This window comes from Canis lupus, chromosome X, assembly GCF_003254725.2.
Source record: "Canis lupus dingo isolate Sandy chromosome X, ASM325472v2, whole genome shotgun sequence".
NCBI lineage: Eukaryota > Metazoa > Chordata > Mammalia > Carnivora > Canidae > Canis > Canis lupus.
Window position 1 is genome coordinate 40,957,883 of NC_064281.1, and position 21,832 is coordinate 40,979,714.

Sequence of the window (21,832 nt, forward strand, 5' to 3'; positions counted from 1 at the left end):
TCCATGCACCGGGAGCCCGATGTGGGATTCGATCCCGGGTCTCCAGGATCGCGCCCTGGGCCAAAGGCAGGCGCCAAACCGCTGCGCCACCCAGGGATCCCCGTAATTTATTTTATAATGAAGTTTGTACCTTTTGACTCCCTTCCCCCATTTTGCCCCATATCTGGCATCCACCAATCTGTTCTCTGTACTATGAACTTGTTTTTTGTTGTTTTGTTTTGTTTTTAGAACCCACATATAAGTGACCTCATACAGTGTTTGTCTTTCTTTCTTTTTTTGCATTTTAATATATTTTTAAATATTTTTTATTGGAGTTCAATTTGCCAATATATAGCATATCACCCAGTGCTCATCCCGTCAAGTGTCCCCCTCAGTGTCCATCACCCAGTCACCCCAAGCCCCCACCCATCTCCCCTTCCACCACCCCTTGTTCATTTCCCAGAGTTAGGTGTCTCTCATGTTCTGTCACCCTCACTGATCTTTCCCACTCATTTTCTATCCTTTCCCCTTTTTTCCCTTTCACTATTTTTTATATTTCCCTTATTTCACTTAGCAGAATGCCTTCAAGGTATATCCATATTCTTGCAGATAGCAAGATTTCCCTTTTCTTTTATGGCTGAATAATATTCTATTGTGTGTATATCGCATACACACCCCATATTTTCATTATCCATTCATCTGTTAATAGACACTTAGATCGCTTCCATATTTTGGCTATTGCAAATAATGTGGCAATTAACATGGGGGTGCATATATTTCTTTGTTACTGTTTTTTTTTTTTCTTTGTTACTGCTTTATTCCACTTTGAATAAATACTCAGAAGTGGCATTGCTGGATGATATGATAGTTCTAGATTTAATTTTTTTAGGAAACTTCATACTGTTTTCCACGGCAGCTGTACCAGTTTCTGTTCGACCAACAGTGCACAAGTGTTCCCTTTTCTTCACATCCTCACCAACACTTGTTATTTCTTGTCTTTTTGATACTAGCCATTCTAACAGGTGTGGGGTGATGTCTCACTCTGGTTTTATTTTGCATTTCTCCAATGATTAGATTAGTGATTTTTTTTTTTTCCAGTGGGCTCCATGCCCAGTGTGGGGCTTAAACTCAACCCTGAGATCGAGAATCACATGCTCTACAGACTAAGCCAGCCAGGTGCCCCTAAATTAGTGATGTTGGGATATTTTCTTTTTTCTTTTTTCTTTTTAATAGAAAACCTAGACTTATTTGTTAAACTATTACAAAGACAAAACAATTATCATTGAAGTACTGTGAGGACTTCGTCCCAATTTCATTTGTTATGGAAACTGACCTAAGAGGTTAGAAATTAAAGGCTATAACCTAAGAGGTTATAACAAAACAGACTGGTGAAACATGGTGAAAGAAGTAAAAGCTAATCAGAAGCATCCATATTAGTGGTATTTCATGTGGCTAGGATATTTCCCAAGAGGCTCTCTAAAGATGCCTAAATGAATTAACCTGGATCCCAAATTAGTAAAAAGACCTTAATCCCTGTGAAGAACAAGCAGTGGCCAGGATTTCTCTGAGATCTCTTTGTCTTTCTTTTTAAGGGGTAAGGGAATCCTTAGGCTCTAAAGGATATATCTTAGATTCAGCCTCCTTCCTTCCCATCCAGTCTACCTATGTCTTCAAGTACCTGCGCATTCTCACCACATAGGCCTGCCAGGTTACAGAAGATGCATATAGTGAAAGCAGGAACTATAGGCCTACTCAGAGGATACCTATACACAAAAGTTTTGGGTAGATGATAAACTACAAATACCCTCTTGGTTAAGTTAATTCACCTTTGTTAATAAAGGTCATAGTTTCTTCTGCTGGTGACAACTTTTTGTCTCAGTATATAGTCTGTCTCAAAAAAAGAACTGGTTCAGGTAAATTTTGGAGAAGGAAAAAGACTTTCATCAACACCCACTCCACAGTAGAAGAGGCACCAAGTTCTTTAGTTCTTTCCTAGTTATGAGCAGAATCCCACAGCAGCATAAATCATCTTCAGTGATCAACATCTGCATCCTCAAACTGTCCAGCAACTGTTGGTGTAGTGTCTACCTCCATCCCATCTTCATAATCTCTGATTGAATCTTCTGTCCGGACTCCAACCATGTTATATTGGCTGCTCACAGACTGAGAAAGCATTCCTTCTAATCTCTCCAAGGTGGCTTGGCCTTCTGCTGTTAAATGGGATAATCCTTCTTCATAGGTATAAAATGTAGGGATGTCCCCCTGCCCTTGTTCATGTGCTTCCACATCATATTCTTCTCCATCGTAATCATCTGAATCTTCATCCTCAGGATCAGGATGCAAAGCCTGGCATTCACACATTGCAGTGAACATTGCCTCCAATGCTGATTTATCACTAGGCACAAATCTAAATTCAGCAATAGGTTCAACATCATCATCACTGTCTTCTTCTTCAGCAACAGATTCTTTTGATTCTTCTCCAAATTTAGCATTCACCATAACATACAAATGCTCTGTGGATAGGCATTTAGGTCCCTGGACATCGCATGCAAGCTAATGGTGGGGTATTCCAGTGAGAATCCTAATCCAGAGCCATCTAACCAAGACAGGTGGATATCTTGCCAAGAGCAACACCTCCCACACCTTTTCACAGAAGAGACAGGCACATTGATGATTCTCACTCAGGGGCCGGAGACTCAAAACCTCTCCGCGATGTAGAGCGTGCCGGTGCCGAGGCCCTTGCCCTTCAGCACAGCCTCGGTCTTGGGCTGCTGCTGCCGAAGCCCCTCGGCCGAGCGGGGCAGCGGGAAACTTTTGAGGAAGCTCATTGCGGCAGGGAGCGCGGAGACATAGGCCAGGAGGGAGCTGCCGCACGGCGACTCCCGATGTTGGGATATTTTCATGTATTTGTTGGCCATCTGCATGTCTTCTTTGAAAGATCATTTATCTATTCATGAGAGACACAGAAAGAGAGAGGCAGAGACATAGGCAGAGGGAGAAGCAGGCTCCATGCAGGGAACCTGATGTGGGATTCAATCCCAGGACCCTGGGATCATGCCCTGAACCGAAGGCAGATGCACTCAACTGCTGAGCCACCCAGGCATCCCTCTGCCCGTTTTTATTTTTTTATTTTTTTATTTTTTTTATTTTTTTAAATTTTTATTTATTTATGATAGTCACACAGAGAGAGAGGATGGGGGAGAGAGAGAGAGAGAGAGAGAGAGAGGCAGAGACATAGGCAGAGGGAGAAGCAGGCTCCATGCACCGGGAGCCCGACGTGGGATTCGATCCCAGGTTTCCAGGATCGCGCCCTGGGCCAAAGGCAGGCGCTAAACCGCTGCGCCACCCAGGGATCCCCCTCTGCCCGTTTTTAAATAAGTATTTATTTATTTTTGCTATTGAATTGTATGGGTTCCTTATATATTTTGGATATTGCCCCTTATCAGATATATGATTTACAAATATATTCTACCCTTCAGTAGGTTGCCTTTTCATTTAGTTGGTAGTTTCCTTTGCTGTGCAGAAGCTTTTTAGTTGGATGTCGTCCCATTTGTTTGTCTGCTTCTGTTGCCTTTGCTTTTGGTATTAAATCCAAAAAAGCATCACCAAGACTGTCAGGGAGCTTACTGCCTATGTTTTCTTGGATTTTTTGGCTTAAGGTCTTAGGTTCAAGTCTTTAATCCATTCTGAGTTGATTTTTGTGTATGATATAAGCTAGTGGTCCCCAGTTTCATTTTTCTGCACTGGCTGTCTAATTTTTCCAATGCCATTTATTGAAGAGACTGTCCTTTCCTCATTGAAAGTTCTTGGGTCCTTTGTCATAAATTAATTGGCCATATATGCATGGGTTTATTTCTGAGTTCTCTGTTCTATTCTGTTAACTTATGTGTCTGTTTTTATGCCAATACCATATTGTTTTGATTACTATATAGCTTTTGTATGATAGTTTGAAATCAGCACAATGCCTCCAGTCCTGTCCTTTTTTTTTTTATGATTGCTAGCATGTTGTTATTGATTTATAAGTTTTCTACATGTTTTGTTAGATTTATACTTGAGTATTTCATATTTCTAAGTGATTTTAAATGATTTTATATTTTAAATTTTGAAGTCCACATTTTCATTGCAAACAAATACAGTGGGTTTTTGTATTGTATCCTGTTTCCTGTGACTTCATTGAATTCAATTATTAGCTCCAGGAGGTTTTTATTTTTATTTTATTTTATTATTATTATTTTTAAAGATTTATTTATTTATTTATTCATGAAAGGCACAGAGAGAGGCAGAGACACAGGCAGAGAGAAAAGCAGGCTCCCCACAAGGAGCCCGATGTGGGACTTGATCCCAGACTCCGGGATCATGCCCTGAGCTGAAGGCAGATAGATGCTCAACTGCCAAGCCACCCAGGCGTCCTGAGGTTTTTATGTTTTTAGAGATTTTTTGGTGATTTTTCTTCATAGGTAATCATTTCATTTATAAATAGGGGCTTTTTTCTTTTTTATTTTGTATACCTGTCATTTCCATTTCTTGCCTAATTTTACATTATTAGAACTTCTAGCACTATGTTGAATAAGAATTGTGAGAATGGATATTCTTTTTTTTTTTTAAGATTTTTTAAATTTATTCATGAGAGACACACATAGAGAGAGACAGAGACACAGGCAGAGGGAGAAGCAGGCTCCATGCAGGGAGCCTGATGTGGGACTCGATCCCGGGTCTCCAGGATCAGGCCCTGGGCTGAAGGTGGCGTTAAACCACTGAGCCACCCGGGATGCCCCTTGGATATTCTTGCCTGCTGTTAATATTGTCTTTCACCATTAAATATAATATGAGTTGTAGTTTTGGTTTAGATGCTCTTTATCAAGTTGAAGAAGTTCCTGTCTATTCCTGTTTCTGTTCATATTTTTGGCGGAAATGAGTGTTGAATTTTGTCAAAAATTTTTTTACATTGGTTATCATGTAATTTTTAAGATCCTGTTAATGTGAATTACATGGGTTTATTTTTCTTTTTTTATTCATTCATGAGAGACACACAGAGAGAGAGAGGCAGAGACACAGACAGAGGGAGAAGCAGGCTCCATGCAGGGAGCCCGACGTGGGACTCGATCCCAGGTCTCCAGGATCATACCCTGGGCAGAAGGCGGCGCTGAACTGTTGAGCCACCCGGGCTGCCCATGGATTGATTTTTTAAAAATATTTTATTTATTTATTCATGAGAGACACACAGAGAGAGGCAGAGACATAGGAAGAGGAAGGAGAAGCAGGCTCCATGCAGAGAGCCCTATGTGGGACTCGATCCCAGGACTCTGGGATCACGTCCTGAGCCAAAGGCAGATGCTCAACTGCTGAGCCACCCAGGCGTCCCTCACATGGATTGATTTTTGAATGTGGAACCTGCCTTGCATTCCTGGAGTAAACCCCAGTTGGTCATGGTGTATAATTCTTTTAATATATTGTTGAATTATATTTGCTAATATTTTATCAAGAATTTTTTCCTACATATTCATGAGTGATATTGGTGTGTAGTTTTCTTTTTTATATTGTATTTGTCTGATTTTGTAATCAGGGAATGTATTAGTTTCATGTGTTTTCTGCAACAAATCACCACAAACTTGGTGGCTTAGAATAACAGAAATTGATTCTCTCATAGTTCTTAAGGAGGCCTTAAGTCCAAAGTAAGTATCCTTGGGCCAAAATAAAGGTTTTGGCAGGGCTGTCTGTACTCCCTCCGGAGCCTTTAGGGGAGAATCTATTCCTTGCCTCTCTTCTAGCTTCTGGCTGGCTGCAGCTATTCCTTGGCTTCATCGTTTTATTCTTAATGGCCAGCATCTTCAAATCTCTTGACTCTGTCTTCACATCACTGCCTTCTGTGTCTGTGTGTGTCAAGTTCTTTTGCCTCTCTCTTATCGGGATACATGTGATTGCATTTAGGACCCACCTGGATAATTCAGGGTACTCATCTCAAGATCCTTAATCACATCTGCAAAGACTCTTTTGTTCTTGCCCTATAAAGGTGATATTCACAGGTTGCCAGGATTAGGATGTGAATATCTTTGTGTGTGGGGGGGTCCCTTTTTAGCCTGTCACAGGCAAATGCTAGCATCCTAGAATGAGTTTGGAAGAATCACTTCCTCTTCTTTTTCCTGTAAGAGGTGTTGTAATTGGTGTTAATTTTTTTAAAGATTTTATTTATTTATTCATGAGAGAGAGAGAGAGAGGCAGAGACATAGGCAGAGGGAGAAGCAGGCTCCATGCAGGGAGCCCGGGTCTCCAGGATCACAACCTGGGCCGAAGGCGGCGCTAAACCTGGGCCGCCAGTGTTAATTCTTTTTTTTTTTTTTTTTTAATTTTTATTTATTTATGATAGTCACACACAGAGAGAGAGAGAGAGGGGCAGAGACATAGGCCGAGGGAGAAGCAGGCTCCATGCACCGGGAGCCCGACATGGGATTCGATCCCGGGTCTCCAGGATCGTGCCCTGGGCCAAAGGCAGGCGCCAAACCGCTGCACCACCCAGGGATCCCCGCCAGTGTTAATTCTTTAAAAGAATTTGGTAAGGGACCCCTGAGTGGCTCAGCGATTGAGCATCTGCCTTCAGCTTCTGGCATGATCCTGGGGCCCCAGGATGGAGTGCCCATCAGGCTCCCTGCATGGAGCCTGCTTTTCTCTCTGCCTATGTCTCTGCCTCTCTCTCTGTCTCTCATGAATAAAACAGAATCTTTAAAAAAAAAAAATTTGGTAAAATTCTCCAGGAAAACCATCTAGGCCACAGATTCATTGATCGACTGATTTCTTTTTTGGTGAGTTTTAAATTATGGATTAAATTTCCTTAGTTGTTTTAGGGCTATTCAAATTATCCATTTCATATCAGTCAATTTGTGGTAGTTGGTTTTTTTTGTTGTTGTTGTTTTGTTTTTTTAAAGAATCAGTCCATTTCATCTAAATTATCAAATGTATATATGAAGAGTTGTTTATATTTGCTTCATCCTTTTGGTGTCTGCAGGGTCTTTAGTGATATCCTTTGTTTCATTCCTGATATTGGTAATTTGATTTTTCTCTTTTTTTCAGTCTTGCCAGAAGTTTCTCAATTTTATTGATCTTTTCAAAGAGCCACCTCTTTGTTTCATTGATTTTTATCTATTATTTTTCTGTTTTCAACTTTATTAATTTCTGCTCTTTTCTATTTCCTTCTGCTTGCTCTGGGTTTATTTTGGTCTTTTTAAAAAACTAAAATATAATTGTTATATAACATATAAGTTTGAGGTGTACACATATTGGTTTATTTTTATTTTTTTTAAAGATTTTATTTATTTATTCATGAGAGAGAGAGAGAGAGAGAGAGAGGCAGAGACACAAGCAGGCTCCATGCAGGGAGCCTTACACGGGACTCGATCCCGGGTCTCCTGGACTATGCCCTGGGCCGAAGGCAGACGCCCAACCGCTGAGCCATCCAGGGATCCCCTGAGGTATACACATACTGATTTGATGCATTTATATATTGCAATATGATTACTATTGTGTTTGCTAACATCTCTATCTCATTGCATAATTATCATTTCTTTTTTGTGGTGGGAACAATTTAGGTCTAGTTTCTTGACGATTTTGAAGTTTGGGGTGCCTGGGTGACTCAGTTGGTTAAGCATCTGCCTTTGGCTCAGGTCATGATCTCAGGGTACTGGGATGGAGCCCTGAGTTGGGCTCCCTGCTCAGCTGGGAGTCTGCTTCTCCCTCTCCTGCTCCCCCTCCCCCTACCTTGTACCCTCTCTTTCTCAAATAAATGAATAAATGAATAAATCTTTAAAAAACAACTTTGAGGGATGCCTGGGTGGCTCAGTGGTTGAACGTCTTCCTTGGGCTCAGGACGTGATCCCAGGGTCCTGGGATCGAGTCCCACATTGGGTTCCCTGCAAGGAGCCTGTTTCTCCCTCTGCCTGTGTCTCTGCCTTTTTCTCTCTCTCTGTGTCTCTCATGAATAAATAAATAAAATCTTAAGAAAAAGCAACTTTGAAGTTTATAATATTGTATTGTATCATCAACTTGCTGTGCGTTAGCTCTCTAGTACTTATTTATCTACTAGTTTCAAGTTTGTACCTTTAAACAACATATCCTTAATATGGTCTTTTTTCTTAGATTTTTGAGGTGCGACCTTAGACTTTTTGAGACTTTTCTCTTTTAAACGTACGCATTTAGTGCTATGTGCTTTTTTCTCAGCACTGCTTTAGATGTGTTCCATGAATTTTAAAGGTTGTATTTTCATTTTCATTCAGTTCATTGTAGTTTTTAAAATTTCCTTTGAGACTTCCTCTTCGAACCATAGATTATTAGAAATGTGTTATTTAGTTTCCAAGTGTTTGGAGATTCTCTTGTTCTCTGTCATTGATTTCTTTATTATTTTTTAAAGAAAGGAGCCTCACAGGGAGCCTGATGTAGGCCTTGATCCTGGACCCCAGGATCACACCCTGAGCCACCCAGGCATCTCTGCTTTCTTTTGATGAACATTTGCATGATATATCTTTTTCCATACTTTCACCTTCAGTGTGCCTATATTGCTATATTTGAAGTGACTTTCTTTTTAGATACCATACACTTGCATGATGTTTTTAATTTTTTCTTTTTATTTATTTTTAGTTTTTAAATATTTTATTTATTCATGAGAGACAGAGACAGAGAGAGAGAGAGAAAGAGAGAGGCAGAGACATAAGCAGAGGGAGAAGCCAGCTCCATGTAGGAAGCCCAATGTGGGACTCGATTCCAGGACTCCAGGATCATGCCCTGAGTCAAAGGCAGATGCTCAACCGCTGAGCCACTCAGGTGTCCCTACCCATAGTCTTATTTCCTGTATTCTTTCTTCCTTTGCGGTGTTTCAGGATTCCTTCTTTTGTCTTTACTTTTCTGTTTAGGGAACTTACTTTAGCCATTCTTTTAGGTAGGTCTGCTGGGGACAATTCTATTAGTTTTTTTTCATCTGAGAAGTCTTTATTTCTCCATTCTTTTTTTTTTTAAGATTTTATTTATTTATTTATGAGAGATATAGAGAAAGAGGCAGAGACAGGCAGAGGGAGAAGCAACAGGACTCAATCCCAGCACCCGGGGATTATAACCTGATCCAAAGACGGACACTGAACCAACCACTGAGCCACCCAGCTGCCCGTCTGCTTCATTTTTTTTTTTTTTAAGATTTTGTTTATTCATGAGAGACACAGAGAGAGTGGCAGAGACATAGCCAGAGGGAGAAGCAGGCTCCATGTAGGAAGCCCGATGTGGGATTCGATCCTGGGACTCCAGGACCATGCCCTAGGCTGAAGGCATGGCCACCCAGGTGTCCCTCCGTCCTTCATTCTTGAAGGGATATTTTCATGTTGACAGTTCTTTTCTTTCAGCTGAAAAATGTCCCACCTCCTATGGCCTCTATGGTTTCTGATGTGAAATCTTCTTCACTCAAATTGTTTCTGTAGGTAAAGTATCATTTCTCAATCATGGCGTTCCAAATACATATTTTTTTAATGATTTTATTTATTTATTTGAGAGCGAGAACACGAATGGGGGACAGGGAGAGGGAGAAGCAGGCTCCCTACTGAACAGGGAGCCTGACTGGGGCAGGAGTGGGAGGGCCTTGATCCCAGGACCCCAGGATCGTGACCTGAGCTGAAGATAGATACTTAATCGAATGAGCCACTCAGGTGCCCATATATATATTTTTTTTTAATCTTTAGTTTTCAAAAGTTTAACAATTCATCTTGGTGACGATTTCTTTGATTTTATCCTGTTTGGGGTTTTTTTCTGGTTCTTGAGTCTGTAAATTTATTTTAATTAATTTATTATTATTTTTTAAGATTTTATTTTTAAGTAATCTTTATACCTAATGTGGGGCTTGAACTCACAACCCCAAGATCAAGAGTCACATGCTCTTCTGATTGAGCCAGCCAGAGGCCCCTGTAAATTTATGTTTTGCCAAATTGGGACATTTATAGCCATTATTTCTTCATGTACTCCCCCCCCCCTTTTTTTCTAAACTTAAATTAAACTTAGTTAACAGATAGTGTATTATTAGGTTCAATGTAGCATTTAGTGATTAATCAGTTGTGTATAACAGCTGGTGCCCATTTCATCACATGCCCTTCTTGATGCCCATTGCCCAGTTACCCCATTTCCCCACCCACCTTCCCTCCAGTGACCCTCAATTTGTTCCCTGTGTTGAGTCTCTTGTGGTTTGCCTCTCTCTCTGTTTTTTTTTTAATTTTTTTAATTTTAGGTTTTATTTATTTATTCATGAGAGGCACAGAGAGAGAGAGAGGCAGAGACATAGGCAGAGGGAGAAGCAGACTCCCCTCAGGGAGCCTGATGTGGGACTCCATCCCTCAACTCCAGGCTCACATCCTGAGCTGAAAGCAGAGCTTAACTGCTGAGCCATCCAGGCGTCCCTCTCTGTTTTTATCTTATTTTTCCTTCCCTTCCCCTATGTTCATCTGTTTTGTTTCTTAAATTCTGCATATGAGTGAGATCATATGGTACTTGTCTTTCTCTGACTGACTGACTGTTTAGCATTATATAGTCTAGTTCCATCCACGTCATTGCAAATGGCAGGATTTCATTCTTTTTGATGGCTGAGTAATAGTCTGTAGTATATATACTACAGACTATTCTATATATATATATAAAATCCATTCATCTGTTGGTGGACATCTATGTTCTTTTCATAGTTTGGCTATTGTGGACGTTGTTGCTATAAACATTGGGGTGCAGTGCCCCTTGGAATCACTATTTTTGTATCCTTTGGATAAATAACTAGTAGTGTGGTTGCTAGGTCGTAGGATAGCTCTATTTTTATCTTTTTTGAGGAACCTCCATACCATTTTCCATAGTGACTGCACCAGTTTGCATTCTCACCAACAATGTAAGAGGGGTCCTCTTTCTCCACATCCTTGTCAACATCTGTTGTTTCCAGAATTGTTGTTAATTTAAGGCCTGTTCTCTTTCTCTTTTCCTTCCTGTTTTCTGATTACACGATTTGGTTCTTTTGTTATAGATCCTTAAGGCACTTTTTTTCTTATTCAGTTTTATCTGTGCTGTTCAGATTGGGTAATTTCTGTTCCCTCTGTTCAGTTTTTGAGGCCATCCAATGAGTTTTTTTATTTTAGTTATTGTATTTTTCAGGTCTAAAATTTCCATTTGGGTCTGCCTTATATCTTGTTTTTTTCCTGAGACAGGCTCATTGAAGCATTTTTATGATGGCTCATTGAAAGTCTTGGTTGGATAATTTTCTGTCATCTCAGTCTTTTTTTGTTTTTTAAAGATTTTGTTTATTTATTCATGAGAGACACAACACAGACAGAGGCAGAGACACAGGCAGAGGGAGAAGTAGGCTTCCTGTGGGGAACCTGATTTGGGACTCGATCCCAGGATTCTGGGATCACAACCTGAGCTGATGGGAGATGCTCAACCACTGAGCCACCTAGGTGCCCCTGTTATCTCAGTCTTGATACCAATTGATTTTTCTTCATTCAGTTTGAGGTTTTTCTGGTTTTTGGTGTGATTATCCATTGAAACCTAGACCTTTTTTATATTGTTATGAGAATCTTGTTCTTTTTTTAAAAAATATTTTATGTATTTATTCATGAGAGATACAGAGAGAGAGGCAGAGACGCAGGCAGAGGGAGAAGTAGGCTCCATGCAGGAAGCCCGATGTGGGACTCAATCCCGGGACTCCAGGATCACGCCCTGGGCCAAAGACAGTGCGAAACTGCTGAGCCACCCAGGGATCCCCTGAGAATCTTGTTCTTATTAAGTTTTCGTAGCTGGCTTCCTCTAACTTCAATACAGCTGGGGAAGAAAAAAGAAATCAAAATCTTAAAAAAGTAGTAGAGTTACTGGATCATATAGTATTTCTGTTTCAAAAATTTTTTTCTAAGTAGACTGCATTCTCCGTGTGGGGATTGAACTCATGACCCTGAGATCAAGAGTTGCATGCTGTACCAACTGAGCCTGCCAGGTGCCCCTCAGATTTTTTGAGGTGCCACCATAGTGTTTTCTGCGGTGGCTGTACCAATTTATGTTCCCACCAACAGTGTGTAAAGATTAACTGAGCTTTTCTCTAAGATCTGGAAGAAGACAAAGATGTCTAGATTGATCTCTGACATTTTGGGAAGACATAACAGAGTAAGAAGTGCAATCAGACACATGTATTACAATGCCTTCATAGGGAAATCAATACTTCCTCTATAGTAAAGATTTCATGATACTTGAGTGTCAAAAAATCTTTTGATCTTCATATGGATGATGGAAATAAGATCTTCAATTATAATCTATTTTTAATGATTTTATTTTTAAATTTTTAATTTTTTAAAAGATTTTATTTATTTGTTCATGAGAGACCCAGAAAGAGAGGCAGAGACCTAGGCAGAGGGAGAAGCAGGCTCCCTGTGAGGAGCCTGATGTGGGACTTGCTCCAAGGACCCCGGGATCACAACCTGAACCAATGATGATCACCGTTGAGCCACCCAGGTGCCTTTATAAAGATTTTATTTATTTATTCACAAGAGACAGAGAAGGAGGCAGAAGCAGGGAGAAGCAGGCTCCCAGCTCTGTGGGGCTCGATCCCAGGACCCTGAGATCATGACCTAAGCTGAAGGCAGATGCTTAATGGACTGAGACACGCCGACATCTCTCTTTAATTACAATCTTGTTATGAATGGTATCACAGCTTTTCTGTGGCTTTTTTATTTTTGAAAAGATTTTTCATTCAGTGTTTATAATTAAAAATGAGAAGATTTTCCTTGCAATTGTTGTGTAACAAAAGAAAGGCTAAAACAGATTATCATATGATTGGTTAATGAAAATGTATCTGACCCAGAGTCAAGTTATTCATTGATATACCAGTTACTTTGTGTGGGCTTAAGAGTTTTAGGGTAAAATATTTCTAAGCAAAACATACCATCTAAAAGCATAGTGATACTGGGTATATGATATACTACATAAGAAAGCCGTTGGAAGTTACTTGTGTCAGACCTTTAGACTCTTTAGGCTTCTGACAGTTGGTTACCATATGCAGGGACTTCATAGCCAGTTAGTTATTTATCTTTTGACTTTTTCAAGTTACTCCTACCCCAGGGAAATTTATAGATTATAGATATAGATTTTTTTAAAATTTTTATTTATGATAGTCACACACACACACACAGAGAGAGAGAGAGAGAGAGAGAGAGAGGCAGAGACATAGGCAGAGGGAGAAGCAGGCTCCATGCACCGGGAGCCCGATGTGGGATTTGATCCCGGGTCTCCAGGATCGCGCCCTGGGCCAAAGGCAGGCGCCAAACCGCTGCGCCACCCAGGGATCCCTACAGATACAGATTTTTAAAATTAAAACATAATTAACATACCACATTATATTAGTTTCAGGTGTACAACATTGATTCAGCAATTTAAAAAAAAATTTTTTTTATTGATTCATGAAAGACACACAGAGAGAGGCAGAGACATAGGCAGAGGGAGAAGCAGGCTCCCTATGGGGAGCCCAATGCTGGACTCAATCCCAGGACCACAGGATCACGACCTGAGCCAAACGCAGATAGATGCTCAGCCACTGAGCCACCTGGGAGCCCCCCAAAGCACTTATTTTAAATATATTCAAACAACAAAAGAAAATCATACTTTAACAAAGGTTTTATGACAATGTCTCAGCAAATAATAGAATCTCAATAATGAAAGCAGTGGGATAACATATTCAATATAATGAAAGAAAATAACAGTTAACCAGCAATCTAATATCCAGCAAAACTATTTTTCAGAACTGATTCAGCAATTTTATATATGACTCTGTTCACCACATAAGTGTAGTCACTACCTGTCTCTATATGTTATTACATTATTTTTAACTATATTCCCTATGCTGTTCTTTTTTTTTTTTAAAGATTTACTTAATTATTTTAGAGAGAGAGTGAGAGAGCATGCAAGCAGAGGGAGAAAGAATCTCAAGTAGACTCCTCATTGAGCGTGGAGCCCAATCTCACAAACCTGAGATCATGACCTGAACTGAAATCGAGAGTCGGACACTTAACCATCTGAGCCACCCAGGTGCCCCCTCTGTGCTGTACTTTTCATCTGTGTGACTTATTTATTTTATAATTGGAAGTTTCTGCCTCTTAATCCTCTTTATCTATTTTGCTTGTTCCCCCATCCACCTATACTCTGGCAACCATCAGTTTGTTCTCTGTATTTTGAGTCTGTTTTATTTTTTAGATTCCATGTATAAGTAAAATCATATGGTACTTGTACTTGTCTTTCTCTGCCTGACTTATTTCACTTAGCATAATACCTTCTAGGTCCATCTGTGTTTTCGCAGATGGCAAGATCTCATTCTATTTTTTTTTTTTAAGATTTTATTTATTCATGAGAGACACACAGAGAGAGGCAGAGAAACAGGGAGAAGGAGAAGCAGGTTCCCTGCAGAGAGCCAGATGTGAGACTCAATCCCAGGACCCCGGGATCACACCCTGAGCCAAAGGCAGATGCTCAACCACTGAGCCATCCAGGCATCCCTCATTGTTTTTTTACGGCTGAGCAATATTCCATTGTGTGTATGTATATATACATACCGTATTTTTTTTATCCATTCATCTGTGGATGGACACTTGGGTTGTTTCCATATCTTGGCTAGTGTAAATAATGCTGCAGTAAACATCTTTTCAAATTAGTGTTTTCATTTTCTTTGGGTAAATGCCACTAGTGGAGTTACTAGATCAAATGGTATTTCTATTTCTAATTTAAAAAATATATTTTATTTATTTATTTGTCAGAGACAGCATGCATGAGCCTGAGCAGGAGGAGGGGCAGACAGAGGGAGAGGGGAAGTTGAATTCTCAGGCAGGGAGCCCATTGTGTGGCTTGATCCCAGGATCTTGGGATCCTGACCTGAGCAGAAGGCAGACACTTAAATGATTGAGCCACCCAGGCACCTCTATTTCTAATTTTTTTAAAAAAGTATTTCCATACTGTTTTCCACAGTGGTTGCACAAACTTACATTCCTATTAAGGATCACTAGGATTTCTTTTTTTCCACATCTTTGCCAACACTTGTTTCTTTTCTTTCTTTTCTTTTCTTTTTTCTTTTCTTTTCTTTTCTTTTCTTTCCTTTCCTTTTCTTTTCTTTTCTTTTCTTTTCTTTTTTCTTTCTTTTCTTTCTTTCTTTCTTTTTTTTTTTAAGATTTTATTTATTCATGAGAGGCACAGAGAGAGAGAGAGGCAGAGAGACACAGGCAGAGGGAGAAGCAGGCTCCATGCAGGGAGCCTGATGTGGGACTCGATTCCAGGACCTGGGATCACGCTTTAAGCTGAAGGCAGATGCTCAACCGCTGAGCCACCCAGGCATCCCTGTTTCTTTTCTTTTTGATACTAGCCATTCTGACTGTGTGAGGTGTTATCTCATTGTGGTTTTGATTTATATTTCCCTGATGATGAGTGATTTTGAACATCTTTTTGTGTGTCTGTCGGCCATCCACCTGTCTTCTCTTGAAAAATGTCTTTTAAGTTCTCTGCCCATTTTTAATTAATTTTTTTTAATTTTTATTTATTTATGATAGTCACACAGAGAGAGAGAGAGAGAGAGAGAGAGAGGCGGAGACATAGGCAGAGGGAGAAGCAGGCTCCATGCACCAGGAGCCCGATATGGGATTCGATCCCGGGTCTCCAGGATCGCACCCTGGGCCAAAGGCAGGCGCTAAACCGCTGCGCCACCCAGGGATCCCTTAATTAATTTATTTTAAGAAATTTTATTTATTTATTCATGAGAGACACAGAGGCAGAGCCATAGGTAGAGGGAGAAACAGACTCCTTGCAGGGAGCCCGATGTAGGACTCCATCCCAGGACCCCGGGATCACTATCTAAGCCAAAGGCAGATCCTCAACCACTGAGCCACCCAGGTGCCCCTTTCTGCCCATTTTTTTTTAATGATTTTTTTAAAAATTTTTATTTATTTATGAGTCAGAGAGAGAGAGAGAGAGAGGCAGAGACATAGGCAGAGGGAGAAGCAGGCTCCATGCACCGGGAGCCTGACGTGGGATTCGATCCCGGGTCTCCAGGATCACGCCCTGGGCCAAAGGCAGGCGCTAAACACACCGCTGTGCCACCCAGGGATCCCTCTGCCCATTTTTTAATCAGTTTTTTTAGTGTTGTGTTGTATAAGTTCTTTTTTTTTTTTTTAATTATTTATTTATGATAGTCACAGAGAGAGAGAGAGGCAGAGACACAGGCAGAGGGAGAAGCAGGCTCCATGCACCGGGAGCCTGACATGGGATTCGATCCTGGGTCTCCAGGATCGCGCCCTGGGCCAAAGGCAGGCGCCAAACCGCTGCGCCACCCAGGGATCCCAAGTTCTTTGTGTATTTTGTATATTAACCCCTTATCAGATACATCATTTGCAGATATCTTCTCCCATTCAACAGGTTACCTGTTCATTTTGTTGATGGTTTTCTTTGCTGTGTGGAAGCTTTTTATTTTGATGTAGTCCCAATATTTTGTTTTCTTTCCCTTGCCTGAGGAGATATATCCATAAATATGTTGCTAAGGGTGATGTCCATGAAGTTATGTCCAACATAGTTGCCTATGTTGTATTTGAGGAGTTGTATTATTTTAGGTCTCACATTTCAGTCCTTAATCCATTTTATTTTTTTTGTATGGTGTAAAAAATGGTCCAGTTTCATTCTTTTGCATGTAGCTGTCCATTTTTCCCAACACTATTTGTTGTAAAGACTGTCTTTTTCCCATTGTATATTCTTCCTTCTTTGTTGAATATTAATTGACATGTATGTGTGGGTTTATTTTTGGACATTCTATCCTCTTCTATTGATCATGTGTTTTTACCCACACCCACTAAGGAGATTAAGGATACATTTCAAAATATAGATTCCTTGAAAAAGGAAAAGCAGTTCTACTTCCCCAGTAGAATTTTTTAAAGTTTTATTTAAATTCCAGTTAATTGGGCAGCCCCGATGGTGTAGCGGTTTAGCACCGCCTGCAGCCCGGGGTGTGATCCTGGAGACCTGGGATCGAGTCCTGTGTCGGGCTCCCTGCATGGAGCCTGCTTCTCCCTCTGCCTGTGTCTCTGCCTTTCTCTCTCTCTCTCTCTCTCTCTCTCTCCCTCTCTGAATAAATAAATAAATAAAATCTTAAAAAAAAGAAACTTAAAAAAATAATAGTGTTTTGTAATAGTATATTACAGTATAATACTAGTTTGGGGTGTACAATTTAGCAATTCAAGACTTACATATAATACCCAGTGCTCATCACAAGTGCACTTCATTAATTCTCCCAGTAGAATTTTAGTTGCATTAAATTATTTATTTATTTTTAAACAGATTTTATTTATTCATGAGAGACAGAGAGAGAGAGAAAGAAGCACAGACACAGGCAGAGAGAGAAGCAGGCTCCACACAGGGAGCTCGATGTGGGACTCGATCCTCGGTCTCCAGGATCACACCCTGGCTGAAGGCGGCGCTAAACCACTGAGCCACCCGGGCTGCCCTAGTTGCATTAAATTATAAATGAAACAATTATTAGTGTACATATTGTACTAATCTCATTACATCTGTTGAGTAGAATTTGAATTCCAAGTGTTTTCATCTTCACCATCATCTTGAGTCCTTAATCTATTACCTTTCCTTTTTTAAGTCTTTCCTGTGCTTTTCTGACACTCTGTTCTGGCTGTTTCTTTTCTTTCTTTTTTTTTTAAGATTTTATTTACTCATTCATGAGAGAGAGGCAGAGACAGGCAGAGGGAGAAGCAGGCTCCATGCAGGGAGCCTGATTTGGGACTCGATCTCAGGACTCCAGGATCACGCCCTGGGCTGAAGGCAGGCAAGCCGCTGAGCCACCCAGGCATCCCTGGCTGTTTTTTTTTTTTTTTTTTTTTTAGTTTTTTTTTAGTTTTTTTCGTGAGTTTCTGTATGATGCACAAATTGAGAGCTGTGATGGTGTTCTGATGATGTTGTCCGGTCTGTGCAGGTAATCAGTATCCAGTTGCTAATCGATATTCAGATGACAAGTCATGGATAAAATACTGTCCCCAACAGTGTACAAATGTCCCATTGGAAGAGTGAACCATAGATGTAGTTTGACTTTCTGCCTGTGCAGCAAACTGCGTGCTTTTTCCCTGATTAGAGTCCAGATGAAACTGATTTATAAAGGAAGAACCATCAGGAAGACAGAATTGAGTTATCACTATAGTATTTCTTTCTCTTGCATAATTCTTGAGCTTATAAGATTCTTCCTTGATCTTGTGCACCTATTGCAACACTTCTAGCCTCTGCAATGCCTGCAGTGGCTCCATTGGCTTCTAGCCTCTGCAATGCCTGCAGTGGCTCCTCTGCTTCTGGTCCCACTCTGATGCACCTGAGGCTCTCTGCCTTTTAAGTCATTCTTCCCTTTTTCTGGCACAGTGGCACACATTTACAGCTAGGTAGTTCCATCAGCTGGTTTTCTGCCTATAAAATTTTGGAAGGCTGGCAGCCTTGTCTCATTTTTTTTGATGTTTGCCAGTTTATTAAAGGATAGGATAAAGTAAGCAAACCAACAGCCAGATGAAGATATGCATAAAGCAAGGTATGGGGATAGGGTGCAAAGCTTCCATGCTCTCTAGGCACACCAGTCTCCCCACCTCCACATGTTCACCAACCTGGAAGCTTTCAGCATTTTCTCATTTTGTCCTGTATCTTTCTCTTTCGGTTCAAGCTGGCAGTGTTTCTATGCATATAATGTTCTCAAAAGCCTTGTGACTCTCTTATGTATGTCTGCATTAGACAAAAGGGACCCCAGTGATCTGTACTGGATAATCCCATCTCTGTTCCTAGATTTTTTTTTTTAAGATTTTTTTAAACATTTTTAAAAAATTTTTTATTTATTTATGATAGTCACAGAGAGAGAGAGAGAGAGAGAGGCAGAGACACAGGCAGAGGGAGAAGCAGGCTCCATGCACCGGGAGCCCGACGTGGGACTCGATCCTGGATCTCCAGGATCACGCCCTAGGCCAAAGGCAGGCGCCAAACTGCTGCGCCACCCAGGGATCCCTGTTCCTAGATTTTTAAAAAGATTTTATGCATTTGACAGAGAGAGAGAGAGAGCGCGTGCACACAAGCAGGGGGAGTGGCAGGGAGAGGAAGAAGCAGGCTCCCCATGGGGCAAGGAGCCTGATGTTCTGGACTTGATGGGATCATGATGGTGTTCTGGACTTGGATCATGACGTGAGCTAATATCAAGAGCTGGACGCTTAACCTAGTGAGCCACCCAGGCACCCTCTATTCCTGGATCTTGGTGAGATGGTTCAGTGGATCCATTAGCCATATACCTAATCTTTCCAGGAAAAGATTATCTAGCTACACCCTTGGCTTTCCGCAGAAAATTTCCACAGACAATTCATTTGTCTAACTTTAGCCTTCATTACAATATGGGTAGGTTGAGAATATACCAAATCATCGAGTGTCGTTTCTTTTCTTTTTTTTTTTTTTTTTTTGTTAAATAGTTCCTTACTCAATGTATTCCTTTTGTCCTACTTTTTTACTATAAGCAGCAAGATGAACCCAGGCTGCGCCTTCAATACTTTGCTTGAAAATCTCTCAGCTAAATATCCAAGTTCATTCCTTACAAGTTTTAGTTCCTACATAACTGTAGAACACAATTCTCCCAAGTTTTCTGCCATTATATAACAAGGATAGTTTTTCTTTCAGTTTCCAGTAACATGTTCCTCATTTTATCTGAAACCTCACCAGAAGCACCTTTAATGTTCATATGTTTGTTAGCATTCTGTTGGTGATATATGTATTCTTTAAAATGATAGAAACTGGAGTGCCTGGGTGGCTCAGTCAGTTAGATGTCTGCCTTCAGTTCATGTCATGATCTTAGGGTTCTAGGATCAAGGCCCACATCAGGCTCCCTGCTCAGCTGGGGGTCTGCTTCTTCTTTTCCCTCTGCCCCTCCCCCTGCTTGTGCTCTCATGCTCCCCCCCCATGAATAAATAAAATCCTAAAAAAATAAAATGATAGAAACTTATCCTACTGTCTTTTTCACTTCCTTCTGAACCCTCTCCAGCAGTGCCTTTAACGTCCATATTTCTTCCCAACAGTCTCTTCGGGGCAGTCTGGTTTTTTTCTGTCACTTGCTTGAAAATTCTTCTAGCTGCTACATAGTAGCCCAAGCCATAGCCACTTGCACGTTTTTAGGTATTTATTATAGCAGTACCTGACTTCCCAGTAAGAAAAATTTGTGTTACTTTCCTTGTTGTGCCATAACTAATGACCATAAACTTGGTGGCTTAAACAACAAAAGTTTTTTCTCTCACAGTCTGGAGGCCAGGAATCTGAAATCAAGGTGTTGGCAGAGCCATGCTCCCTCTGAAGGCTGTAAGGGAGAATCCATCCTTGCATCTTCCACCTTCTTATGGGTATACGTATTCCTTGGTTTGTGGCTGTATCACTGTAATCTCTGCTTTTATTACAAGACCCTCTCCTTTGTGTCTGCCTTCTCCTCTTCTGTGTCTTACAAGGATTAAGGGCCCAACTGGGTACTCTGTATCAGTCAGAGTTCTACCAGAGAAATAGAGCCAGTAGGGGATATACACGTGTAGTGCTTTAAGAGATTTATTGCAAGGAATTGGATTACATGATTGTGTGAGTTGGCAAGGCGAGTCCAAAATCCATAGGCAGGCCAGCAGGAAAGTGGTGGGAGCTGACATTGCCATCCACAGGTAGAATTTCATCCTGAGGGAAACTTCAGTTTTGTGGTTATCTTTTTAAAGATTTTATTTATTGGGATCCCTGGGTGGCGCAGCGGTTTGGCACCTGCCTTTGGCCCAGGGCGCGATCCTGGAGACCCGGGATCGAATCCCACGTTGGGCTCCCGGTGCATGGAGCCTGCTTCTCCCTCTGCCTATGTCTCTGCCTCTCTCTCTCTGTGTGTGTGACTATCATTAAAAAAAAAAAAGATTTTATTTATTTATTCATGAGAGACACACACACACAGAGGCAGAGAGAGAAGCAGTCTCCTGGCCGGGAGCCTGATGATGTGGGACTCGATCCTGGGACTCTAGGATCATGCCCTGGGCCAAACGTAGGCACTCAACCACTGAACCACCCAGGCATCCCTTCAGTTTTGCTCTTAAGGCCTTTCAACTGATTGTATAAAACTGGATCCAGATAATCAAGGATGATCTTTTCTACTAACGTTAGCTAATGGTACATGTTAAACACATCTACAGAAGAACTTCACAGCAACACCTAGATTAGTGTTTGATTGAGTAACTCAGGATGATAGCTGGCCCACTTGACACATAAAACTGACCCGTCACAGTCCACCCCTTGTCAACTTGGTGCCCACATGCATCATCCTGAACCATACTCAGTCCCCAAATAAAGACAACAAAGTCATCCTTCTGCCTAACATGATACAGCCATCTTGTGTATAACCGAAAACAGGCTAATTCTTTCCTCAGAAGAGGATGCAAAGTCATTGAGTGATGTTTACTCTTCTCTTTGATATACCATGCACTTACATAAGTGACGTAAAGCTAACCATTATTATTTTTTTTAAAGACTTATTTATTTTAGAGAGCATGAGCAGGAAGGACAGAGGAAGTGAGACTCTTAAACAGACAGTGCACTGAGTGTAGAGCCCTACATGGGGCTCAGTATCACGACCTGAGCCGAAATCAAAAGTCAGATGCTCAACTGACTGCATCACCCAGGTGCCCCAAAGCTAAGCCTTATTAATAGATTTTATGTTGGGTGATAGAGGATAAGAGAGGGCACAAAGCAAAAATAATTGTGTTATACACAATGTTTATAACAAAACAAGGAAGAAATACTAAAAGATTAT

General features: G+C 40.9%; 2 protein-coding genes across 3 annotated transcripts in view; one reads left to right on the forward strand and one right to left on the reverse strand.

Moving 5' to 3' along the window:
- Positions 1–21,832, forward strand: part of ZNF157 (zinc finger protein 157) — a 61,954-nt gene that overhangs the window by 7,100 nt on the left and 33,022 nt on the right. The window lies entirely within an intron of this gene.
- On the reverse strand, positions 1,253–2,828 carry LOC112673186 (methylosome subunit pICln-like). Its single transcript, XM_035711762.2, is given in 3 exon segments — positions 1,253–2,495; positions 2,498–2,592; positions 2,683–2,828. Coding segments are annotated over 3 exon segments (705 nt in total). The 5' UTR covers positions 2,808–2,828; the 3' UTR covers positions 1,253–2,010.